General features: G+C 42.1%; 1 protein-coding gene across 4 annotated transcripts in view; it reads left to right on the top strand.

Moving 5' to 3' along the window:
- Positions 1 to 27,817, top strand: part of LOC137351697 (ran-binding protein 3-like) — a 132,527-nt gene that overhangs the window by 15,947 nt on the left and 88,763 nt on the right. For 3 of the 4 annotated variants that reach the window (XM_068016418.1, XM_068016422.1, XM_068016421.1), the window contains exons 3-5: positions 10,567 to 10,611; positions 18,988 to 19,024; positions 19,420 to 19,509. In XM_068016418.1, coding sequence (XP_067872519.1) covers positions 10,567 to 10,611; positions 18,988 to 19,024; positions 19,420 to 19,509 — 172 coding nt within the window. The remainder of the gene's footprint in view (positions 1 to 10,566; positions 10,612 to 18,987; positions 19,025 to 19,419; positions 19,510 to 27,817) is intronic. The other variant, XM_068016419.1, reaches the window with a different exon arrangement.

Genomic DNA, 27,817 nt, shown 5'->3' on the forward strand with positions numbered 1-27,817 from the left:
AATGAATAAAAGGTTATGCTGATAGATAAAGAGGCGTGGGAGAAGGCTCTGTCTGCCTCCTTGAGCAGGCATAAAGGGTCCCATGGCGCTATTCAAATGCAGGAAGTAAGAACTTCATTATAGCACCTTTCGTAACATCAGGATATCCTAAAGCACTTTTCAGTTCAATGAACTAGGGGCGGCGCAGTGGTTAGCACCGCAGCCTCACAGCTCCAGCGACCTGGGTTCGATTCTGGGTACTGCCTGTGTGGAGTTTGCAAGTTCTCCCTGTGACTGCGTGGGTTTTCGCCGGGTGCTCCAGTTTCCTCCCACAGCCAAAGACTTGCAAGTTGATAGGTAAATTGGCCATTATAAATTGCCCCTAGTATAGGTAGGTGGTAGGGAATTGTGGGGATGTGGTAGGAATATGGGATTAATGTAGGATTAGTATAAATGGGTGGTTGATGGTCGGCACAGACTCGGTGGGCCGAAGGGCCTGTTTCAGTGCTCTAAAAACTAAAAAAAAATTAAAAAAGCAGTCGGCTTGATCACCACGACATCCACGAGCTGAACCATCTAGTGTACCATGGCTGCAGTGTTTATCTGCAGGATGCACTGCAAAAACTGGTCAAGGCAGCAACTTATATCATCTTTAACACAATAAAACGTCCCAAGGTGCTTCACAGGAGCATTATAAAACAAAATATGAAACTTGACACCATCCAGGACAAAGCAGTCCTCTTGATTAGCACCCCATCTCCAAACATTCACTCCCTCCACCACCGACGCACAGTGGCAGCTGTGTGTACCATCTACAAGATGCACTGCAGCAACGCACCAAGGCTCCTTAGCACTTTCCAAACCCGCGACCTCTACCAACTAGAAGGACAAGAGCAGCAAATGCATGGGAACACCACCACCTGCAAGTTCCCCTCCAAGTCACACACCATCCTGACTTGGAACTATATCGCCGTTCCTTCACTGTCGCTGGGTTAAAATCCTGGAACTCCCTTCCTAACAGCACTGTGGGTGTACCTACCCCAAAGTGACTGCAGCGGTTCAAGAAGGCAGCTCACCACCACCTTGTCAAGGGCAATTAGGGATGGGCAATAAATGCTGGCCTGGCCAGCGTCGCTCACATCCCATGCATGAATTAAAAAAAAATCTAATCTAAGTAGCTGTTTCGTGTTTCTCCTTTTCAAACGCTATGTTGAATTCCCATCATATTATGATCACTATTAGATAAATGTTTTTGCACTGTTTGGCTGTTAGCTAAATCTGATTCATTACTCATTACTAAATGGAGTAAGGCCTGCCCCCTTGTTGATTCTAGGCACAAAACTGTCCTGAACGCACTCAAAAAAGTCACTTTCTGACATGCGCTAGATTGCTTAACCCAATCTATATGAAAGTTAAAATCCCTCATTAAAACTATTCTACCTTTGCTACATGCTTGTCTAATCTCTGCATTTATACCACTTTACAGCTGCTGACCAGGGGGCCGATACACAACTCCCATTAAAAAGAAAGATTTGCATTTATATAGTGCCTTACATGACCACTGGAACTCCCAAAGTGCTTTACAGCCAATTAAGTGCTTTTGAAGTGTAGTCACTTTTGTAATGTAGGACATGCTATAACCAATTTGTACACAGCAAGCACCCACAAACAGGAAGGTGATAGTGATCAGGTAACCTATTTTAGTGGCGTTGATTGAGGGATAAATATTGACCAGGACACCACGGATAACTCCCCTGCTCCTCTTTGAAATAGTGCCATGGGATCTTTTACATCCACTTGAGAGGGCAGATGGGGCCTGTAACGACTCATCCGAAAGTCAGCATCTCTGACAGTGCAGCACTCCCTCAGTACTGCCTTGGAGCGTCAGCCTTGATTTTTGTGCTCAAGTCCTGGAGTTGGACTTGATCCCACAACCTTCTGACTTAGAAGCTGGAGCTGACACAGTCTTAAATCCTTTTCTGTTTCTCAATTCCAACTATAAAGTCTCTGAGATCTTGGACTTGCCTTCTGTCTCTTCCTTGAAACTTGAATCTCCAAGATGTGCTTTGAGTTGCAGTATTATGCCTGTTCTATGCTTTTTTGAATTGACAACTGAGAATCCCTCAGTTTCTTGTTTGCCCCCTCCTGCTGCTTTTTGCTGGATGATTATGATTTGTTGTCTTCTGTACATGTGGAGTAAAAGTTTTAAAAAATCTATTGGAGAATGAAAGTAAAGACAGAATTAAGAAAAGACAATAACCTTAAAAGGCGGAGGGGTAGGGAATAGTAGCCACAAAAGGGAAGGCAAAGTGAAGGTAAGAGATTACTCGTATGGGCTCTATCTGTCTCCTTTGTTTATGTTCTCAATCTTTTAAAAAAAAAATAGATCCTTCAGTTATGGAACAGGAGATCTATTATATGTTAATAATTGGGGCCCCAATATCTCTCTTGAGAAATCTGCATCGATGGCTCTCCTGTTGAAGGCAACCAGTAACCTGTCTCTAGATGCAGAAATCAACAAGCGCATGGGTAAGGCTTCCACTGCTATGTTCAGACTGGCCAAGAGAGTGTGGGAAAATGGCGCACTGACACGGAACACAAAAGTCCGAGTGTATCAGGCCTGTGTCCTCAGTACCTTGCTTTACGGCAGCGAGGCCTGGACAACGTATGCCAGCCAAGAGCGACGTCTCAATTCATTCCATCTTCGCTGCCTTCGGAGAATACTTGGCATCAGGTGGCAGGACTATATCTCCAACACAGAAGTCCTTGAAGCGGCCAACATCCCCAGCTTATACACACTACTGAGTCAGCGGCGCTTGAGATGGCTTGGCCATGTGAGCCGCATGGAAGATGGCAGGATCCCCAAAGACACATTGTACAGCGAGCTCGCCACTGGTATCAGACCCACCGGCCGTCCATGTCTCCGTTATAAAGACGTCTGCAAACGCGACATGAAATCGTGTGACATTGATCACAAGTCGTGGGAGTCAGTTGCCAGCATTCGCCAGAGCTGGCGGGCAGCCATAAAGACAGGGCTAAATTGTGGCGAGTCGAAGAGACTTAGTAGTTGGCAGGAAAAAAGACAGAGGCGCAAGGGGAGAGCCAACTGTGCAACAGCCCCAACAAACAAATTTCTCTGCAGCACCTGTGGAAGAGCCTGTCACTCCAGAATTGGCCTTTATAGCCACTCCAGGCGCTGCTTCACAAACCACTGACCACCTCCAGGCGCGTATCCATTGTCTCTCGAGATAAGGAGGCCCAAAAGAAAGAGTATATGACATTCAATATGATTTAGTTTCCACTGCAGTAACCTATATATCTAGAACATATTATTTGATCACATTTATACTGGAAACTTACTCTGTAAATTTGTCATGTAATAACTTCCTTGAGCCATTGGTGTATTTCCTACATCCTCCTCAGCCTGTACTGCACAGAAGCTCATATGCTCCAATAAACTTTGCTTCTCTAGTGCATTAAGTTTATTTCTAAATAAGGTAAAAGCCAAGTATTATCTAAAAAATTGATTATTTGACTTCAAAATAGATAACCAAAATAAATTTGTGGAACCTGGTTCAATTATCCCCTATAGCCCTATTTCACATGAAGCCTACACTTGATTATGACTCCCCTTATTCAGTTGCCAGGGGAGATTGACTAGTAAGATATTAAAATTGGTACCTATGTTGCACACTCTATTTTAGAAATAGATAAAACAGCTTCCTGAGGTTTTCCAATGTTAAACTGTCAAGAGTTGACTGTCACCATTCCCTGTCATGTTATAGGTGTCCCCTTTATGGGGTGCCCCATTCTAAATTGAGCGGTTGGCTGTCACACAGCAAAACCAGTTTTGCTGTTGGGTGGAGCTTCAAAGCATAGCCAGAATTTCAGCCTCAATGCCTGGAGAGGGGAAGGTTCAGGGGTCATTTTCTGATTTTTGCAATTGGCTGTGTTTGCTGACAATGCAACCACTAGGTGGCGCAGTACTGGCACATGGGCAAATGCAGCCTCATCCACTGAAACGTCACTGTGTGTGTGACGTCTCCAGCTACTGCCAAAAATAAAGATGGCGCTGCTCAATTTATCACAAAAAATAAATTAAACCCAAATCTCCTCAATTGCTGTGAGTGCCACCACCATCCCATCCCCAACAGTACCCTGCTCCCTCCTGTCATCGCACTTCTCTTCGCTGCTCCCTCCCACGCCCATCTGCTCACTGCTCGCTCCCCACCTTGCCACTGCCTTCCCTCAGCCACTTGCTCCCGCCCTCGCCGCTTTCCCTCCTCGGCCGCTTGATCCCTGCCTTGCTGCTTTGGCGGCTTGTTCCCTGCCGCTTCTTCAGGCGGTGCACCGGGCACCGATCGGACGAGAGAGGGAAGCAGTTAGGGTGGGAGCGAGTGGATAAGGGGGGGAAGCGGAGAGGTTGGGAGCGATTGGCCGAGGAGGGGAAGTGCCAAGGCTGGAAGCGGTGAGGGCGGGAGCGTGTGGCTGAGGGAAAGCAGCAGGAAATTGAAAGTGACGATTGAAGCGGGGATGGTGGGAGGGAGCAGGGTACTGTTCGGGGGAATGAAAGCGGCTAATGAGGGGTGAAAATGTCATTGCGTGGTGATGTCAGCGCGCACATTCATTTTGGTAAGCTAGTGAATGTTCGCACGCACTGAACGTCCACAATCGCTCTGCGCATGCTCTGCGTTGTCAGAAGTCATTGTGTTTGCTATATTATCGTACCTTAGTGTTTTCACATTTCTTTCCCTGGTCATTTGTGTTCCTGGATTTCTGTCCTCTACTCAGGCTACACCTGTTCTATTTTCTCAATGTCCTATTAGTATTGAATGAGGAAAGTAGACTCTGGGTCAAAGTAACAGGAGTTTATTTACAGGGTCGTCTTACTTGGGTATCGACATGAACACTGAGTAGCACGAGGTACAGACTCGTGGCATCACATCCTGTGATGATATTTAAGGTCTATATACATAATCTACGCAGCAACAGCTTATGTACATTAGACTAAAACATCTTGGCTCCTAATTCCCTCCCACTGGAGGACCTCTTGTCAGACTCCTTCCCCTCACCTGTGTAAGGTTGATCTGCTTTTCATCTCACCGTACGTCTCATCTTCTCCACCTCTTTGACCACTGCTGTCCCTGGAAGGGCACCATCTTTGCAAGAGTCCAGCTCCACAGTAAATTGGGAGCAACAAAACAGAAAGGAGACCTTAGTCCTGTCCTTCAGAACAAGAGAAACAAAAAATCTCCTGCTTGGAGCTGGCCTTTCCATTCCACTGGCTTTGTGTTTCTTTCTTCACGGTGCATCAGCAACATTGGTCATTGGCCCTGCTCTCCTTTTAATAGCCATGTCCTGCGGTGCATTTGGCCTGGTGGCTGCAGTGTGACTTCATTAGTTCTCCCCGTTTTGCCTGCTACATCCATCTCCATTGCACCTACTTGTAGCCCCGTTCAACTCAGTGGTTACATTTCTGCTGCTCTATTGTCCAAGGTTTTTCAGCACTGTTGCCTCCTGTTTCTTTCTCAATAGCAACTTGGACAGCCAGCCGGAAGTCTGGTAGCTTCAGCTTAGATGCAGACCAACCTTTTCTCAAGTCCCCCTTTGAAAATGCTGCAATCTGCAACCCTGCAGCAGTTCTTTCTCCAGGCTTCTCCAACTCTTAAAAGTTTTAAACTTCACTTTCATATCCATTTCTTTATCATTGCTGTAGCTATTGTTACGACCGAGGCAGGAGGACTGTATTGTCTATCTCCAGTTCCATTTCTCCACAGGTCACAACATATATTTAAATGTTTACCCATTTACCAATACGGCCAATCACATACTCTTTTTTTAATTTCAGAATAAAATACACGAACCAGGTTTCTTTAATAAACAACAAAATTATCAGTTTAGTATAAAACAAGACTTATCCAGTAAACATGCAAAGTATTAACACACAATTTGTAATATGAATGTAAATATTTTATTATATTTATTATATATATATATATATAGATATAAAATTCTCTTCTAGACCCAACACACAGGTTAAAGAAAAAATAAAGACGTTTTTGCTGCAGAGATTCACTTGACAAAAAGACAAAAAAAAACTTTGGCCGAATACTTGTTAATTGATGAAGAAAAAAAGAGATGTGGAAGGATATCAGTTGTCTCTTTGGTCTGGCGTCAGGGTACACGGAGACGGGGCACTGGAATCTTTTCAGAAGCAGTTCATTCTGGAGATGTCGCGAATGAGTCTGGTTGGCTTTCCAGGAGAAATGTGGTATCAGGGGTTTCAGTTATACTGGATGAGCAGGATTTCTTAGAGGCAGGAGGAAAGAGGTGAGCTGGGTGCTTCTCTCTTGGCAGATTGACCTCCAACTGCCTTCAAAACAGTCCACACTTCAACTGAACCAAAACAATATCCCAAAAGCAAAACCAACTCTTGACCATCATAAATCTTGACATGTCACTTCTCTGTAAACAACTCTTCTGAGTCACCTGTTGTTTATTTAACTTAAGGCATGTGACATCCAGTAAAGGTTTGTTTTCAAGCAAAACCTCATGTCTCATCCCAGTGACCCTTGTAAAAAAAAAAACACATCTATGGAATCTTTTCAGTTTTCCAAATGAACCAATGTCCATAATCTTTAACACAAGTCCTCAAAACATTTTAAGAATGAAGCACCTTCATTATTCATTAATTTTAAAATTCCTTTCTTCCCTGCTGCCTTTTCCTTTGAAATCCAGTCCACCTCTTCATTAGTTCCAACCTTCCCCTGCTGGTACATTACATAAAATCCATTCATTCATCGCTTTCAGAAAATAATGGACCCAATTGTGAAATTCAATACCCCAAGACACAAAAGTAAAAATTACAGAATACTGATTTAATAAAAATTAAATTGCACTTATTCTGTCATTGTAAAGTGGCAGCCTTAATGTTCCCTACATTGCATGAACCCCCCCGCTACCTCCCTGACTGTTCTGAAACAATGTATGCTCTAACTGAATGTAAGCAGTGCCCCAGGGCATCTTGTAATCTATTACATACTGAAATTCTGAGTTGGTCACATCATCCCATTTGAAAATACATTGAGAACCCATGTTTCAATGGCTGTGTACCAGTTGCATCTGTAGATGGTGCTGTAAGTGCGCATTTTCCATTTAAAGGTGTCATAATGCCAGATAGAAATGCAGTAGCCCCTTTTATGTACATATGTATATATTTAAAATTTGCATACAACTCCTACAAACATCAGTAAATAATGGCCAGATAATCTGTTTTAGTGAAGTTGGTTGAAGGATAAATATTTGGCCAGGGCACTGGAGAAACTCCCCTGATCATCTTCAAAATAATGTCGCGGGAACTTTTATGTCCATCTGATAGGGCAGTCTCGGTTTAATATCACATCTGAAAGACAGCACGGCACCTTCAGCAGTACAGCATTCCCTCAGTATTACATTGTGGTGTCAGCTGGGATTTTGTGCTCAAATATAGAGAGGGAAGAAAAGATTGATTGAGAGCGAGAGAGAGATACAAGAGACAGAAAGAAAAAGTAAAACTTTTTTTTAATTTGGGGAAATAAAATCTCCCAACAATAAATTAACTGAAAGTTAATTTTCAGTGTCAGTGTGGTTGTTTGGCAGTAACTAAGACTTACCACATCATTAGATGGGTACTTGCACTGGAATGGGCAAGCCTTCACTTGTTTGGTGAGTTTAGTTTGTATCTGTGACGTCAGTACAGCAACTTCATGCCATTCAATGTATTTGAATGGGGATCCAGATGGCAAGATGCTGTTTACACACAGCTTATGCAGGGCAGCATATTTAGGACAACAACTTGCAGATTTTCACAGTTTACGGCACGTGTGCTCATCAGAGGTTGCTGTTCCATTTGCCCATAAATAATGGTGAGCACTGTTAGCTTACAGCAAAATCTCTGTTACTGCTACAAATGTACTTACAAAACAAAAGTTACTACATTTCACAACCAATGAATTACTTTTGTTTGAAGTGCTTTGTGACATCAGGTATATGGTATAAGAGGAAATGTAGCAGCATGGAAATAAAGTTGGTTGATGGACAGGAAGCAGAGTAAATGGGTGTTGCTCAGATTGGAGAAGGGTTGGAAGTGGTATACTTCAGGAATCTGCATGGTCCACTTTTATATTGTCTATATGTGTGTGTATTTAATATATTTATTGGATAAGGAAATGCAATTAAAATTTGCCGAGGACACAAAAGTAAAAGGTTTAACAAACAGTGAGGCAGAAAGATTTCAGGAAGACATCGGTTAGTGAAAATGGACAGAAAGCTGGCCGATGCAACTTAATGTAGATATGGGTAAGATGATACATTTTGGGAGAAAAGGCAAGGAATAGAATTAAGTACTTAATGGAATGACACTGAACGATGTGGATGAACAGAGCCACCTAGGGTTTCAAATAATTACAGTTCAGATTTACCAGGATGATGCTCGGAATTAGAAACTAGTCATGAGGCGAGACCTATGATACTAGGACTATTTCCACTGGAGAAGAGAAAGCCCAAAGGAAGTTTAACAGAGGCTTTTAAATTTATGAAGACTTTTGATGGAATGAATAGGGAAAGAATGTTTCCTCTGGTTGAGGAGTAAATGACAAGCTCATCAATTTAAAATTATCACTGAGAATGAGGAGAGAAGTTAGGAGAAATTCTTTTACAACAGAGGGCTGTTGGAGCACAGAATGTTTTAGCACAGGGAGTGTTTGAGATTATAAACCATTGCATCTTTTAAGTAAAAATTTCAGAAGTCCACACTAGGATATATTTTCCATCTGCCCCATCTAAATTTCCATTGTGGTGACATAGCTGTTAACTGCAAGTCACACCAAGGCCTTTCCTCTTACTTGCACAGTAGCTTCCCCTTTGAACACATCATCCCCATTCTTGCCATTCATTTAAAATCATTATAACCTACAACCCCCAAGACCCACATTGACTTGCTCCCACAGATTTTCTCCCTTCCCTTTTTCCTTAGTCTCTGTACCAAGCGACTCCTCATCCTTGGTGATTACAGTCTCTATATCTCAACTCCTTTTGTCCCCCTCCTCCAAATTTGGTGCCCGCTCTTAATCTCACACTTAATTAAACTCCCCTACCCACGTATTCTGATAGCTTCACAACCTTTTCATCCCTTTCAGTCTCAATCACTGAGAAAGCCACCTCTGACCACTTCCTCAACTCTCACCACCCTCATACTACTACCTTTCTTCAACCTCCAATGATCACCATTATCTATGGGACATCTCTCCCTCAAGTCACCTACAATGCATTGTCAAATCCCCAGATCTCTCACTTTTAGCACTGTACTCATTGCCTTGCTTAACTGCTTCCTCGTCCTTTACTTCATCGTTCTTGTTCCCAGAAAACCCATCATTGCCTCCCACTCTTGTCCTTCTCCGGTACAGACCCCATCTTTTCTGTGGAATTCAGATTTGAGCATCCCTGAGGCATAGCTAGCTTAGTGATCTATTGCTAGATCTGATTAGATCATATCTTGATCTTTTTCTTGCCCTTCACTTGGAAGGTGGAATTTTTTTTTTCCGTTTGTAAAAACACACAGTTTTGCATATCTTTTTTGCAAGTGTAACCAATAAGCTTTAACATCCAAGCTGGTCATTACTTCTGGACTTATTTGGTGTTCTTTCCTACTTTCAGCGGTGTTGGTATCCTTCACTGTAGAGTGACCCTTCCCTAAGTGCTAGTGATTCAGCAAGAGAAAATTTTGCAGAACTTACTATAAAAATCACTTCTTCACCTCTTTTTTCCTACAATTTTCAAGCTTTTAAAAAACAAGGTTAGTGTCATATACTCTCTGAGTTATCTTGCTATCTTTTGCTCTTCTACGTCAGGACCCCTCAGCATGGGCCTGTCACTTCACCTTGAGGTTGCAATGAAAATAAATCTGTCTGCTACTCTGTTCCCTGTTATCTCCTCTACCTGCTATTTGTCTCTCTCTGCCTAGTGTTTCCTTTAAGTGTTAAAATACACTCTCCCGAATGGTTCATTCGGTTTACTTTGTGAAGAGGTGAACTATGCAGACCAGCAAGATCCCAGGCTATTCTCTAGTCAGTGCTTAGTAGCTGATTCCAGCTGGAACGAGGTAGGGGCACTATAATTGGCCTCCGCACCCCTGAATTGTCCATGGTTTTGGCTCCTGATTGCTATCCAGTAACCCGACCGGAATTATACTTGTGTAGATATCAGATGAAAACTGGCTCAGACCCAGCTGTAATGTTCTCCCACTCACCCCCGTCCCTCCCCAAACATCAAGCAGTTTGATAGTCTGCCAGCATTTGCTGTTGAGATCTACAACTGAATATTTGAATGAGTTACCAAAAGGTGTAACGTGCCCTTCCCAGGGAATAGTACAAAGTAGGAAGTTGTTGACAAAAAGAAAAGTTTAAATATTGTCCAGTGTCCTACATGTTAACTTATGCTTCAATTTTATATTGTACTGTATTATGGCAAATTATATTTAAAGTAATATTTGATTTTTAATATTTATATTTAACGTTTTAAAAATGTTTATCATAACTGCTGTGTTTATAGGAAAAGTTTGAGCCAATGACCTCACCTACACCACCGTCAAACAAGGTAAAAATAAATAAAAGGAACTTCTGCAAAACACCAAGCTTGGGATGAGGGAGTGCTGGGGTAATTGAATCCTGAGACGAATAAGAATTCAGCTTAAAATACCATAGTGTAATATAAAGGAGCTCAGGATTGGCTCTTCAGGAAATGCATATGGTGGCATTTCGGAAATCGCTGAGATACCTGATTGGATGTTGGCCAGAAAACAGGACTAACTTAGGGAGGTACTGGGAATGTGAATCAGACCAACTTAAGGTTAATTGGGCACTAAAAAAAATTGACCCAGTTTTTGCTCGAGCGGGGCATCTCATGGTGTGCCCTGTTAGTTAAACTTGTCCATGCATGTTCAGGTTTTAAAAAATCTTGCCTACAAAGTTACTGCTAGTGCGCACTGATAATGGCGCATCAAGGGTTCCAGGGTATTTGGAACCTTGATCAACAAAGGGACCAACACGGGCGGCACAGTGGCGCAGTGGTTAGCACTGCAGCCTCACAGCTCCAGGGACCCGGGTTCGATTCTGGGCACTGCCTGTGTGGAGTTTGCAAGTTCTCCCTGTGTCTGCGTGGGTTTTCTCCGGGTGCTCCGGTTTTCTCCCACAAGCCAAAAGACTTGCAGGATGGTAGGTAAATTGGCCATTATAAATTGTCACTGGTATAGGTAGGTGGTAGGGAAATATAGGGACAGATGGGGATGTTTGGTAGGAATATGGGATTAGTGTAGGATTAGTATAAATGGGTGGTTGCTGGTCGGCACAGACTCGGTGGGCCGAAGGGCCTGTTTCAGTGCTGTATCTCTAATCTAAACAGTCTATCTCCTTAAACAATTAGATTAAAGAATTGAGAAATATGCAGTGGAAGGACTGAGAAGGAGAGTGAATTAGAGTGGGTGAATTTAATATCAAATAAGGAACGTAAAGAGAACTAAGAGAGGGGGGAAGATTAGATGAAAAGAGGAAAAAAAGACAAAGGAAAAGTAAGAAAAAATTAAAATTTTAAAGTTAACATGTTAAAAGTCTCCAACAACAATTCACAACTTGAAACAATGAAGTTCCATACTTTTGATTGCTTACCTTCTGGGCAAGCGAGGTTGTTTGGCAGTCAGTAACAACTGTCCAGTTGTTAAAAGGGTACTTGTGCTGTTAATTACTAGACTTAACTTTCCAAGACAAAGCTCACAGTGGAGTGGTGCAATCGGCCAGCAACTTGTATTGATTTGCAATTCAAAAGGTATCTCTGAATTGCACATTAATAACGGTGTGCACTATTCAGATGCTGGTATTTTTTTAGCAAAATCTGACCCATGATTACTGGACAGTCAGATTTGCAACTCTCAGAATGGTAGGATGATTTCAGAAAATGTCAATGATCTTGACACCTGTTACTCTGTCAGTTTCTAGTAGGCAAAATAATTTATTCTTTTAAATATGTTTTCAAAATGTCATCAATTTCATAAGTAACTAGATTTCTTCTATTAGACGCTAATCTTACTTTTTAAAAATAAATAGTATGAGCAGGTTATGCATCTGTGAATTTGCTTGGATCCATCTATATATGTATAAACATCGTTTTGGAATTAGTATTTATTGGCACCTAGTCTCATTGTAGGGAGGTACATACTTGTCTGACCTCTGTATACAAATTTGAGGGGAGCCACTTTAATTCTCTCTCTCTAAGAGTTGGTAACAAGATAATGGTACTCCTTCCCCACTTTCAAAATATAAGCCATGTTTTGGTATTGAACATTATTCTATTTCTTATGTTAGCAACATAAGCATTTTATTGCTGGGAGAACTGTAAAATGTTTTTAAATTTCAGATATTTAGTAAACTACCTAGCGCAGGCAAAACACCTATCACCTTGGAGAATATCTCAAAATAATTACTTAATGGTGTCATTACATTGGGCATTACTGATGTGATGTGGTCCACTACATTGCAGGAACAGAGAAACCTCAGGGTATATGTGCACAAATTGTTGAAGGTGGCAGGGCAGGTAAAGAAAGTACTTAAAAAGGCAAACGGGAACCTGAGCTTTATAACTAGCGGCATAGAGAACAAAGCAAAGAAGTTATGATAAACCTTTAAAAAAAACACTGGTTTGGCCTCAACTGAGGTATTCTGTCCAATTCTGGGCACCATACTTTCAGGACGAATGTAAAGGCTTTAGAGAAGGTGCAGAAATGATTTATGATAATGATTCCAGGGATGGGGGACTTCAGTTATGTGGATATATTGGAGAAGCTGAGGTTGTTCTTAGAGAAGAGAACGTTGAGAGGAGATTTGATAGAGTTGCTCAAAATCATGAGGGGTCTATGAGGGAAGCTGTCCACAGTGGCGGAAAGGTTGAGAACCAGAAGAAACAGATTTGAAATGATTTCCAAAAAGCAAAAGGTAACATGAGGAAGAACTTTTTTTATGCAGCGAGTGGTTACGATCTGGAATGCAATGCCTGAAAGGATGGTGGAGGCAGATTCAATCGTGGCTTTCAAAAGAGAATTGGATAAGCACCTGAAAGGGAAAAAAATTGCAGGGCTACAGGGAAAAGGCTGGGGAATTGGACTAGCTAAATTGCACTTGTAGAGAGGTGGCACAGACATGACGGCCGAATGGCCTCCTGCACTCCTGCATTGTAATCATTCTGTGATTCTATGACAGAGGTTGAACTGCCTTCAGCGAACCCCTTCATTTGTCCTCACCAGCAAAAATAGATACCAGCTCCAGATTTTTTGTTTTCTTTTCATTGGCAAATGCTTCTTACTGTTAAGTTAATGTTATGTTCCTTTCCTGTTGTCCTTGGTCATCAATGAGGTATTATCATCATCCTCCTTAACTCATTTTATGTTAATTCCACTACACAGTCTTAGTCATCATTATATTTTGGTTTATGTTCAGTACTGTTTGCAGTATCTGTTGACAGAATTCCTATCTTTTCATTGTTGCTTATTTGAACTTCAGTTGATCCTGAGTATTTCACCAATTCGTCTGCCTATTCAGAGTTACTTGTCTTTATTTTCATTTGATCGACTGTTGGTTAGTTCATGAATCATAGAATGGTTACAGCACAGAAAGAGGACATTTGACCCATAATGTCTGTGCCGGCTCTCTGCAAGAGCAACTCACCTAGTCTCACTCCCCTGCCTTTTCCCCGTAGCCCTGCAACTGTTTTCTCTTCAGATAATTATCCAATTCTCTTTTGAAGGTCTCGATTGAATCTGCCTCTAAGACACTCTCAGGCAATGAAATGCTGGCTTTTCACGTCAGGCTTCCTTTAAATTACATTGTCACATCTGTCTGTGCCTAGTTTGAGTTCACTCTTGTGCTGAATAGATAAAAGTCAAGTACTCATTGCACTAGATAGACTGTGATCCTTACCAAAATACCAGATACAACAGCGCAGGTCATAGTCTTAACTGTGTTTGGATCCAAGGATTGATGTCAGTGTTTGTAATCTTTCTTCCACAGCCCATAGGAATATAGTCAAACTCAGTTGTTCCTGGGGAAAGCACAGGCTGAGATAAAAGTTAAAATGTCGTGATGTTAGAGACAGGCAGTGCGATGTATGGCCCTTTACTGCTTGGGTGAGGAGGAGGATGAAAATAGTGACACACTGCTAGAGGGCAGATTCCTGGAACAAAGTTTAAAATTTACTGAGGTATTTCAGCTTGGGTCACTCATAACCTATGCTTGCTACTGTATTAGAATTAGAACATTACAGCGCAGTACAGGCCCTTCGGCCCTCGATGTTGCGCCGACCTGTGAAACCATCTGACCTACACTATTCCATTTTCATCCATATGTCTATCCAATGACCACTTAAATGCCCTTAAAGTTGGCGAGTCTACTACTGTTGCAGGCAGGGCGTTCCACGCCCCTACTACTCTCTGAGTAAAGAAACTACCTCTAACATCTGTCCTATATCTATCACCCCTCAACTTAAAGCTATGTTCCCTCGTGTTTGCCATCACCATCCGAGGAAAAAGACTCTCACTATCCACCCTATCTAACCCTCTGATTATCTTATATGTCTCTATTAAGTCACCTCTCCTCCTCCTTCTCTCCAACGAAAACGACCTCAAGTCCCTCAGCCTTTCCTCATAAGACCTTCCCTCCATACCAGGCAACATCCTAGTAAATCTCCTCTGCACCCTTTCCAAAGCTTCCACATCCTTCCTATAATGCGGTGACCAGAACTGCACGCAATACTCCAGGTGCGGTCTCACCAGAGTTTTGTACAGCTGCAGCATGACCTCGTGGCTCCGAAACTCGATCCCCCTACTAATAAAAGCTAACACACCATATGCCTTCTTAACAGCCCTATTAACCTGGGTAGCAACTTTCAGGGATTTATGTACCTGGATACCAAGATCTCTCTGCTCATCTACACTACCAAGAATCTTCCCATTAGCCCAGTACTCTGCATTCCTGTTACTCCTTCCAAAGTGAATCACCTCACACTTTTCCGCATTAAACTCCATTTGCCATCTCTCAGCCCAGCTCTGCAGCCTATCTATGTCCCTCTGTAACCTACAACATCCTTCGGCACTATCCACAACTCCACCGACCTTCGTGTCATCCGCAAATTTACTAACCCACCCTTCTACACCCTCTTCCGGGTCATTTATAAAAATGACAAACAGCAGAGGCCCCAAAACAGATCCTTGCAGTACACCACTAGTAACTAAACTCCAGGATGAACATTTGCCATCAACCACCACCCTCTGTCTTCTTTCAGCTAGCCAATTTCTGATCCAAAGCTCTAAATCACCTTCAACCCCATACTTCCGTATTTTCTGCAATAGCCTACCGTGGGGAACCTTATCAAACGCCTTACTGAAATCCATATACACCACATCCACTGCTTTACCCTCATCCACCTGTTTGGTCACCTTCTCGAAAAACTCAATAAGGTTTGTGAGGCACGACCTACCCTTCGCAAAACCGTGCTGACTATCACTAATGAACTTATTCTTTTCTTTTCAAGATGATTATAAATCCTGTCTCTTATAACCTTTTCCAACATTTTACCCACAACCGAAGTAAGGCTCACAGGTCTATAATTCCCAGGGCTGTCTCTACTCCCCTTCTTGAACAAGGGGACGACATTTGCTATCCTCCAGTCTTCCGGCACTATTCCTGTCGACAATGACGACATAAAGATCATGTAGTCCTTCCTCCATTTTTCTGAGACTGTAACAAGCAGCATTCATGGAGTTTCCTACATCTGCCTCTGGATTCTAAGCAAAGGTATCTGGGCTGGCATATGTAAGTTATTAGGAGAATAGATAATTAAAGCTGTACTTCAAAGTAAATGGTCACTGCAGGACAGGAGTCCTCTTGCATGGGTTCAAACTAGTGAAGGACAAAGTTAGGATTGGTCAGATATTTCTTCATGCAGGGAATGATCACTATTAGATTGCATGCAAAAAGTTTGGAATTATTTAAGAAATGATGCATGTTGTACAAGGACAATAGATATTTCTAATTGGGTGAGCTTAAGGTAGATGTCAATCCGCTGCCTTTATCCGAATTAATACATGATCCGTTCCCAAAATAGTTAAAGCTTATGGCTGGATTTTGTATAATAATCCTCAGTGGTGACTCCAGATATATAGAATCCTACAGCATAGAAGGAGGCAGATTGTGCCTGTGCTGGTGCTTTGAATGAGCTGTGCAATATAGTCCCAAACCTCAGCATTTTCCCCAAAACCTGGTAAATGAGTCCTCCACAAGAACATGTCCAACTGCCTTTTGAAAGTTCAGATGGAATCTGTTTCCACCACCATTTCAGGTAGTGAATCCCAATCTCTGCACATAACTGAAGTCCCTAATCCCTGATAATCTTCCTTTGTACCCTCTCCAAGACTATAACTACTTTCCTAAAGTGTGATGCCCAGGATTGTACGCAGTACTCCAGCTGAGGTCTAACTAGTAATCTGTGAAGGTTTATCATGAATTCCTTTTTTTTTTCAATACTCATATTAACAAAGCCAAATATTCCATATGCTTTCTTAACTGCCTTATCAACTTGCCCTGCCACTTTCAAAGATTCATGAATCTGCACCCCTGGTTCCTCTGCTCTTGCACCCCCATCAAAATAATAGCATTTAGATTGCCCTGCCACTCCTCAACACTTCACACTTGTCTGCATTATATTGTATCTGTATCTGTACAATTGTATGGTCATTTCACCAGTCTGTCTTATGTCCTCCTGACATCTGCTACTGTGCTCCTCACTATTCTACATAGAACATTACAGCGCAGTACAGGCCCTTCAGCCCTCGATGTTGCGCCGACATATTTCATAATTCCCAGAAAAAGTCAGCTCTGCCTGATAGTGGATCTTGAGGCTTTGAATAAGTACATCAGTGTTTCAGACAATATGGTTAGTGTAAAAAAAAATTCTAGATTGTCAAGGTTTTGAAGGGTTATGGTAAGGTAAATAGAACCATAGACATTTACAGCCAAGGAGGCCATTCAGCCCATTGTATATTTGCTGGCACTTTGCTAGAGTGATAGATTGAATACACTGGTCAGCAAGATGGTAATTCAAGGACGCAAATTTAAGAATTAAAGGATATGGGGGAAAAAATGTAACCAAATAATTTTTTTTTTAAAAATGGGAATTATCTGCCACAAATCATTGTTGAGATCAAGTTCATAAGGTCTTCTAAAAGAGTTAGACGGTTTCTTGAAAAAGTGTAATATTAAAAGAGATGGAGGAACTAGGTGCTCCTGGAAAAAACACTGGTGCAAACTTGATGGTTCAAATATTATTTTACAATATCCTGTTGTACAGAATTATATTATGTTATATAATTCAATTTCTCACTATTCTGGGGGATATGATAAACAGTGATGAGAGTTGTGAAAGTCAGTGGGAGTACACTGACAGTCTGGCAGATAGGGGAAGATCTAGAAGAAAAATTAAGCAAGTTTTGGAGGTAATAGGATAAGATTACATTATAAGATTTTAAATGGAGTCGAAGAGTGCAGGGATCTTGGTGTGCAGCTGCATAGGCCATTAAAGCTGGTACCATAAATAGATAGGGCCATTAAAAAAGCAAATAAGATCCTTGCTTTTTATTTCAGTATAGACTACAAAAGCAACAAAGTAATGTTGAACTTGTAGAAGATCTTGGTTATGATGCATTTGGAATATTTTATGTAGGTTTGGGCATATCTTTATGAAATGGTAAGGGAAAAAATGCAGCATAGATTGACTGGGATGTTAACCAGGGTTGAAGGATTACAGTTATAAACAGAAACTTGAGGGCTTAAGTCTTTTTCAATAGAGCCAGGATGGTTAACAGCCCGTTCTGTAGATTAACATTTTATGATTACTTTTTCCAGACCATTTACCATCACCCTCTGTTTACTAGTCACAAAGATAATTACTGATGAGGGCAGTCATTCGATCTATCTAGTTCATTGTGCCATATCACAACATTTAACTGATTGCAGAGTTTTTGCCTCAATAACCAGCCCAGAGGACCATTGCTAAGCCTGCTAATTAGTCAAACGCTTCATAATTTGAACTTTACCAACTAGTTTCACAGGAGGAACTTTGTCAAATTCCTTTTTAAAGTCCCCTAGCTTTGTTCATCTAAAAAAAGAACTATGGGGATTTGCACAGTGCAATGTGTTGCTTCTGTAACTTTGCAGACTGCTTCTATGATATGAGCACTTTTTACATGTTCATTTCTACCATCCCATCGAATGCTGTCAAGCATTTTTCCAGTATAGATAATTGGCTTAACTGGTTGTAATGACAAGCTTTGTGCCTTATTCTTTTTTTGATGATTGATACATTTGCTATTCTTCTGTCCTTGAGTATCACTCACTTTCCAGAGCTCTGAAATGCATCAATGTAGTGTAATACTTAATTCATTGCATCAAGTGTTGACACTTCACATTGTAGAGTTCAAAGTGCTATACATAGAAATGGGTCACATGTGGTGGGTCAAAATCATACTAGTACAGAAATATCGCCACAGTTGTGCTTTACTGAAATCCTAGTCACTCCAATGCATACGCAGAGGGTTAAGTGAAAGTGAAAAGGCTGAACTTGATTCAAACTATAGAGTTCTGAAGACACCAAATGCCTTGTTATGTTAGTTGGACCTTTCAATACATTTATTACAGTATTTCATTTATAAAAAATACTCTGCTGCAGTAACTTTTCAAACGAATAATGGTTGTTTGACTACAAGATCTTTGACTTTAATGATCAGCTAGACATTATTGTTTTTATTTTCAATTATGGCACTGCTGTCTCTTGTTGGCATGTATTAGGGAGAAGTATGTTTTTAAATATAACTGACAATGCATGTATGCAACCAGGAAAATTTGAGTGATGGGCTTTTTTTTTTTTGCATTTTAGAGGCCAGTGGATGCCTCCAGTCCTGAAGATGCAGAAGGTGAGTGTGTTCAGTTGATTGATTCTTATGTACCATTATGCGTGTGTTTAAACATACTATTGGATCCCTTTCCTCGCAGGTAGTCTGAAGCACATGATATTTAATTGTTAAAATGGAGCTGTGTTAAACCTAGCCTGTCTTTTTGAAGTCATTGTTAGAGTACTCTGGGAAGTTGTCTAAAAAGGCAAATCTAGGCAATTGTAGTTGATTGTAAATTCTTGAGGTTGATTAGAGAGTATTTGTGGCTTGCATTAAATTTTTGACTGCAAGTCAGAATAATTGCAGCTTTCTAAAAAAAATAATTGCATTTGTGATTTGGTGTTTAATGTATGATGGCCGCACCTTAAACTTTTAAACATATAATTGTTCTTCTCAGTGTAATTTATTCATTTCAGATTCTGACAGAGATGATGGTAACTATCCTCCACCTGTTAAAAGAGAGAGATCATCGTCTTTCACACAGGTGTTCCCACCTTCACAGCCAGGTATGTTCCTTTTCCACATGAGTGAACAAATGCTGGAACATTGTTTTCTTTTTCTCTCTGATTATTAGCTCAATAATTGGGATTATGCATTGCTAAACAAAATACATGCTAAATTAGCTGGGCTGCAGGCAACCTGGAATCATTTGCAGGTTCTTGAGTCTTTGTGCACCATACACAGTTTATCTTGTGGAAGTTCACTTCAATGCAGCTACACGTTTGATTCTTTTGGTAGCATTGCAAAATCAATTCCTTGTTAATGCGGGAGGGAGTGGAAGGTAGGCAAGCATGCACAATTGAGCAGGGAATTGATCATGAGAGGGATGGTAATCGACCAGCAAAAAAGGCAGTGTTGAGTATGAGAGAGATGTATTTACAGGCTTGTGCCAATGACTTAGAAGTTTAAAGTTTATGTTGGCCCATGATGTTTAGTGGTAAATAATTACTTGGTTTAAAGATGCATGTCCCAAATCTTAATATTTTTATAAGGCACATTAGGATAGTATATCTGCAAAACTGAGACATCTTGAGTATGAAGTGGAATTAAAAACTCAGTACTTTTCAATCCTGAATTCCAGCTGCACGATGGATGTGCCCATATTGTGAATAATGGCTGACTTGAGTTAATTACTTATGAATACTGCTTTCTTCTGATTCCCTCTCCCAAGTGTGTGCACACATACACACATGTGGAAAATCTGTTTCCTGCCCTGTGCATATTTGATAGGCCAGTCCATTTTAGTCTGAACAACCCTTCTATCCATTGCATACATTTAGGATAGGATTCTTATCAAATGAGGGAAAATTGCACCTCCCTCTAAAAGCTTACTGTGCGATAGCTTGCAATTTCCCCTGTTCATTTGCTGCATAACTATAGTCCAGTTTACTATTTGTTTTCTTCTTTTACCAGTTGCTTTTCTGAAAAGAAAATTAGTTCTATTAGCATGAGAACCTGTTCTCATTTCTGTTATCACAAATAATTGTTGTTTCTTTGAGTTCTTAGGTAAAGTTGGTGTCCACACCTTGGTGCTGAATCTCTAGTACAACAGTAGTGTTTTTTTCTGCTGTAGCATCAGTGCAACTGACTTCATCTTCTGTACATCCTATCTGGGGTCTTTCCAACTATCATTGCTAATGTAGGAACATAGGGCTTGGAGCAAGATTTGGCTCTTCAATCCTGCTCTGCCGTTCGATAAGATCATGGCTGATCTGGTTATAGTCTCAACTCCACTTTCCTGTCTGTGCCCCATAACCCTTGACTCCCTTGTCCATCAAAAATCTATCTACAAAAATCTATAAATTTAATGGCCCAGTCTCCACTGCTTTCTGGGAAGAGAATTCCACGGACCAACAACCTTTTGAGAAAAAAAAAATTTCTTATCTCAGTCTTAAAATGGAGACCTCTTATTCTTAAATTGTGTCCCTGAGTTCTAGTTTTCCCCACAAGAGGAAACATCCTCCCGGTATCCACCCTATCAAATCCCCTCGGGATCTTGTATGTTTCAATAAGATTACCTCTCATTCTTCTAATCTCCAGTGGGTGCGTAACCCCAACCTGTTCAACCTTTCTTCATACAAAGTGATTCCTGACAACGCAGCCGGCCACTGACGTCATCAGGCTGCGCCAAGGTGCGCACATGCACAGACAGTCTCCTGCTCTCTGCGCGTGTGCTGCGTTGCGACTTGCCAGGACTGGTTAGCGCATGCGCCGATGACGTCATCATGTGACATGTGCATCTTCGGGACAACGCTCCTGGTCGGCCTCTGCGCATGTGCTTTACGCATACAGCAATGCAATGCTAACGGGTATTCACCCATGCGTCAAGCTCTGCTCGCCACCCTCCCCTCGCTGCTCTCTCCAGCCCCTCTGCTCCCCCCCCCGCTCTCTCCAGCAGCTCCGCTTCCCCCCCCTCCACCCCCATGTCCCGCTCGCTCGCTCGCCCCCTCCCTGGCCCGCTCTGAACTGCTTGTAACTCAGTTATATCCTTTTTCAAATGAGAAGACCAAAACTGTACACAGTACTCCAGATGTGTCTCACCTGTACAGCTTCAGTATAATTTACCTACTTTTACATTCAATTCCCCTTGCAATAAACACTAACCTTCCATTTGCTTTCTTAATCACTTGCTGTACCTGAATACTAACCTTTTGTGATTCATCTACTAGGGCACCCAGATCCCTCTGTACCACTGAGTTCTGCAATCTCCGTCCATTTAAATAGTATACAGCTTTTCTGTTCTTCCTGCCAAAGTGGACAAGTTTACATTTTCCCACATTATATTTCATCTGCCAAATTTTTGCCCACTCACTTAACCTATCTGTATCCTTTTGTAAACTACCTCCTCTTGACAACTTACTTTCCTTCCTCTCTTGGTGTCATTGGCAAATTTAGCTACCATACATTTGGTCCCTTCATCCTAGTCATTGATATAAATTGTAAATAGTTGAGGCCCCAGCACTGATTCCTATGGCACCAATTACAGCTTGCCAACCTGAAAAAGATCCATTTATTCCCACTCTCTGCTTCCTGTTAGCTACCCAGTCCTTTATCCATGCTAATAAGTTACCTCCTACACCATGTGCTCTTATCTTGTTTAGTAACCTTTAATTTGGAACCTTATCAAAAAACCTTTAGGAAATCTAAGTACACCACATCTACAGGTTCCCCTTTATCCACCTTGCTTGTTACTGCCTTGAAGAACTCTAATAAATTAAGTTAAACATGTAGGGGGTGATGTACAATCAAATATAAATGTGAAGCTAAGTCAGTCCGGAGGACAGAGTAAATGTAGATCTGTTAAGGCTCAGGCAAATAATGCAAGGCTGGATTGTATCTATTTTAATGAAAGGAGTCTTACTAGTAAGGCAGATGAATTGAGGGCATTGATTAACACATGGGAATATGATATTATTGCTATTACTGAGACATGGTTGAGGGAAGGGCAGGACTGGTAGCTTAATATCCCAGGGTATAGAATCTTCTGACGTGATAGGGGAGGGGGTTAAAAGAGGAGGTGGCATTGCACTGTTGATTAAAGAGACAATTACTGCAGTAAAGAGGGATGATATCTAAGCAGGTTCCTCTAATGAGGCCATATGGGTAGAACTTAGAAACAAAAAGGAGGCTATTACTTGGCTGGGAGTGTACTACAGGCCTCCAAACAGTCAGGCAGTGGTAGAGGAGCAGTTATGTAGGCAAATCTCAGAGAGGTGCAATAATAATAGGGTAATAATAGTAGGGGATTTCAACTTCACTTATATTAGAGGGGATAGTATTAGTGCAGAAAGCTTAAAGGGGGCGGAATTCTTCGAGTGCATTCAGGAGAGCTTTTTGAGCCAGCACGTAGAGAGTCCTACAAGAGGAGGAGCGGTACTGGACTTAATCCTAGGGAATGAAGCCGGACAAGTGGTAGAAGCATTTCGGGGGATAGTGACCATAACTCTGTAAGATTTAAGATTGTTATGGAAAAGGGCAGAGAGGGTCCGGAAGTAAGAGTACTGAATTGGGGGAAGGCAGATTTCAATATGATAAAACAGGATCTGGCCAAAGTGAACTGGGAGCAGCTTCTTATAGGAAAGTCTACATCAGACCAGTGGGTGTCATTTAGAAGAAAAATTGTGAGGGTTCAGGTGCAGCATGTTCCTGTAAAGGTGAAGAGTAGGACCAACAGCTCAAAGGAACCCTGGATATCAAGGGATATAGAGGATTGGACAAGGAAGAAAAAGGAGGCGTATGGCAGATTGAGTGCTGAAAACAGCGGAGGCCCGAGAGGAGTTTAGAAAATGTAGGGGAGTACTTAAAAAAAAGTAATTAAGAGAGCGAAGTGGGGGCATGAAAAATCACTGGCAGACAACATAAAGGAAAATCCCAAAGCATTTTATAAGTATGTTAGGGGCAAGAGGATAACCAGGGAAAAAGTGGGGCCCATTAAGGATTAAAGAGGCATTCTGTGTGTGGAGCCGGAGGACATAGGTGAGATTTTGAACGATTATTTTTCATCTGTGTTCACTATGGAGAGGGACAATGTAGGTGTAGTGATCAGGGAGGGGGATTGTGATATACTTGATCAAATTAGCATTGAAAAGGAGGAAGTATTAGCTGGCTTAAAGGTGGATAAATCCCCAGGCCCAGATGAGATGTATCCCAGTCTGCTATGTCCTCTCCGGCCACAGGAGAGGTACCAGAGGATTGGAGGACAGTGAATGTGGTACCATTATTTAAGAAGGGTAACAGGGATAAACCAGGTAACTACAGGCCGGTGAGTCTAACATCAGTGATAGGGAAATTATTGGAAAAAATTCTGAGCAACAGGATTAATCTCCACTTGGAGAGGCAGGGATTAATCAAGGATAGTCAGCATGGCTTTGTCAGGAGGAGATCGTGTCTAACAAATTTGATTGAATTTTTCGAGGAGGTGACTAGAGGTGTAGATGAGGGTAAAGCAGTTGATGTAGTCTACATGGACTTCAGTAAGGCTTTTGATAAGGTCCCGCATGGGAGATTGGTTAAGACAGTAAAGGCCCATGGGATCCAGGGTAATTTGGCAAATTGGATTCAAAATTGGCTTAGTGGCAGCAGGCAGAGGGTGATGGTAGAGGGTTGTTTCTGCGAGTGGAAGCCTGTGACCAGTGGTGTACCGCAGGGATCGGTGCTGGGACCCTTACTGTTTGTAGTGTACATTAATGATTTAGACGTGAATATAGGAGGTATGATCAGTAAGTTCGCAGATGACACGAAAATTGGTGGTGTCGTAAATAGTGAGGAGGAAAACGTTAAATTACAGGATGATATAGATGGACTGGTAAGATGGACGGAGCTGTGGCAAATGGAATTTCATCCTGAGAAGTGTGAGGTGGTGCATTTTGGGAGGACTAACAAGGCACAGGAATATACAATGGATATAGGTAGGACCCTAGAAAGTACAGAGGGTCACAGGGACCTTGCTGTACTTGTCCATAGATCACTGAAGGCAGCAACACAGGTAGATAAGATAGTTAGGAAGGCATACGGGATACTCGCCTTTATTAGCCGAGGCATAGAATATAAGAGCAGGGAGGTTATGATGGAGCTGTACAAAATGCTAGTTAGGCCACAGTTGGCGTACTGTATAGAGTTCTGGTCACCACACTATAGGAAGGATGTGATTGCAATGGAGAGGGTGCAGAGGAGATTCACCAGGATCTTGCCTGTGCTGGAGCATTTCAGTTATGAAGACAGACTAGATAGGCTAGAATTGTTTTCCTTGGAATGGAGAAAGCTGAGGGGGGACCTGATTGAGGTATACAAAATTATGAGGAGCATTGATAGGTTAGATAGGAAGAAAGTTTTTCCGTTAGCGGAGAGGTCAATAACTAGGGGGCATAGATTTAAGGCAAGGGGCAGGAGGTTTAGAGGGGAGTTGAGGAGGAATTTGGAACACACTGCCTGAAGGGGTGTTAGAGGCAGGAACACTCACGACATTCAAGAAATATTTAGATGAGCACTTGAAACGCCATAACATACAAGGCTACGGGCCAAGTGCTGGGAAATGGGATTAGTTAGGAAGGTTGCTTGATGGTTGGCGCAGGCGCGTTGGGCTGAATGGCCTGTTTCTGTGCTGTAAAACTCTATGATTCTCTATGATTTCCCTTTCCCAAAACCATATTGACTCTGTCTGATCCCATTATGATTTTCTAAGTCTTCTGCTGTAGCCTCCTTAATAATGGATTCTAGTAATTTTCCTATGACAGATGTTAGGCTAAGTGGCCTAGAGTTTCCTGCTTTCTGTCTCCCTCCTTTCTTGTGATTTTCCAATCCACTGGGACCCTTCCAGAATCTAAGGAATTTTAGAAGATTATAACCTAAGCCTGCACTATCTGTGCAGCCACTTCTTTTAAAACCCTAGGATGCAGGCCATCTGATCCTGGGAACTTGTCAACCTTTAGGTCTAATAGTTTCCCTAGCACGTTTTCCCTGGTGATGGGGATTGTTTTAAGTTCCTCCCTCCCTTTCACCTCTTGATTTTCAAGCATCTTTGACAGGTTTTCTAAGTCTTCTACAGTGAAAACAGACACACAGGGCTGGATTCTATAGGCCCGCTGCCGAAATAGGCGGCGTGTGAAAAAAGTCGTGGCCCGCAAACATGGGGCGCACGTCGTGGAGCCACCATGATTCCAAATGTGGCGGCTCTTTAGCATGGAGGGGGTGGGGTGAACTGTCCCCGACAAGGGCATCCGGCACCACTTTTAAAGGGCTTAGAGCCCTAAATGACTTGTTGAAATTTTGAAAGAGACAGTGAATTTAAAGTTAATAAAAATGAATGAAAAAATCTTTCCATGCCCTCTCCCACCCCCCGCAATACCACTACATGTCATTCTTGGCCTTCTCCCCGTCCCCCCAAAATGCTTAACTTGAATATATGACCTCCCCTACACCGCCCCCCCCCTCCCCACAGTTCAGAACCGTTATCCCTTCCCATCACCCCCTCGACCAATCAGGTAAGTTTGACCCTGCTCCCCACCCCCGCACTGAGAAAATTACCTACTCCCCCCTCCCCACAGGTGTTGCTCCTCGTTTCCCCTGACGGGGATTCGAAGGCGAGGCAGTGCCGGCCGCTAGGATGAAGATTGCGGCGGCAAATCAGGAGGCGACAGGACCTTCATTAATTCAGGTGAGGTAATTTATTTAAATATGTAAATCGTGGTCCCGTCGCCGAGTGGCGGGGGTCCACCATGAGGCCTCTCTGGCTCTGTTGAGATCAGGCCGGCCCTGCCAATGTTGGGGTCGCTAGCGGGCCTCATCCAGAGCGATCTTCACGCCCCCCTCCCCCCGCCATCACCATTCCCGACGTCGAGGACTCTGTAAAATTCATCCCAAAATGCCTGTTCAGCGCTCTGCCATTTTCTTGTTTTCCATTATCAATTCCCCAAACTCTCTCTGGAGGACAAACTCTAGCTTTAGTTGTTCTTTTCTGATTTAACTATTCGTAGAAACTCTTACTGTTTTTATATTACTAGCTACTTTTCTGTTGTACTCTTTTCTCCCTCTTAAGTATCTTTTTTTCATTATTCTTTGCTGGTTCTTAAAATCTGTCCAATCTTCTGACTTACCACTAATCTTTGCAGATTTGTACAGTATTTCTTTTAATTTGGTACTCTATTTCCTTATTTAGCCGTGGATGATGCATCCTTCTCAAAGAATCTTTTTCACTGGGATAAATCTTTGTTGAGAGTTCTTAAATATCTCCTTAAAAGTCTGCCACTGCATCTCTACCGTCCTACCTTTTAGCGTAGTTTCGCAGTTCACTTTAGCTAGCTCTGCCTTCATACTCTTGAGGTTTAAAACACTAGTCTTAGACCCACCTTTCAAACTGAATGTGAAATTCTATCATGTTATGATAGCTGTCGCCTAGAGGCACCTTTTACCATGAGGTTGTTGATTAATCTTGTCATATTGCACATTACCAAGTCTATAACAGCCTGCTCCCTTGTTGACTCTGGAACGTACTACTCTAAGAAATTGTCCCGAATACACCTTATGAACTAATTTTCCAGGCTACCTTTGCCAATCTGACTCACCCAATCTACATGTAGATTAAAGTCACCCAGGACTATTTCAGTATCTTTCTTACATGCCCCATTTATTTCTTCCTGTGTACCCTGTCCTACAGTGTAGCAATTGTTAGGGAGCATAAAAACCACTCCCATAAGTGACCTCTTACCTTTCCTATTTCTTATCACTACCCAAACTGATTCTACATCTTGCTCTTCTGAGTTAAGATAATCTCTTGCTACTGTACCAATGACATCTTTAATTAATAAAGCTACCCCACCACCTCTTCCTAGCTTCCTGACTTTTTCAAATGTTGAATACCCTTCAATATTCAGGTCCCAGCTTGGTCACCTTGCAACCATGTCTCTGTAATGGCTTTCAGGCCATACATATTTATTTCTATCTGTGCTAATAATTCATTCATTTTGTTATGAATGCTGCACACATTCAGCTACAGAGGCTTTAATTCTGTATTTTTAACATTTCTGCAATCTTTGGCCTTATCTGCTGATGCAGTCTTGCGTTTGTACGCTCTGGCCCTTCCTGCCACACTCTGGTTGTCATTACCCAAATCACTACCTTACTCTATTACCTCGTCGTTTCCCTTTGATTTGCCACATCTCCTCTCACATGATCCCTTCCTCCCACTATTTAATTTAAAGCCCTCTCTACCGCCCTAGTTATTCGACTCACCAGAACACTGGTCCCAGCACTGTTCAGGTGAAGACCGTCCCAACGGTACAGCTCCCACTTACCCCAGTACTGGTGCCAGTGCCCAAT

Source organism: Heterodontus francisci, chromosome 36 (genome assembly GCF_036365525.1).
Source record: "Heterodontus francisci isolate sHetFra1 chromosome 36, sHetFra1.hap1, whole genome shotgun sequence".
In the NCBI taxonomy this organism is placed as follows: domain Eukaryota; kingdom Metazoa; phylum Chordata; class Chondrichthyes; order Heterodontiformes; family Heterodontidae; genus Heterodontus; species Heterodontus francisci.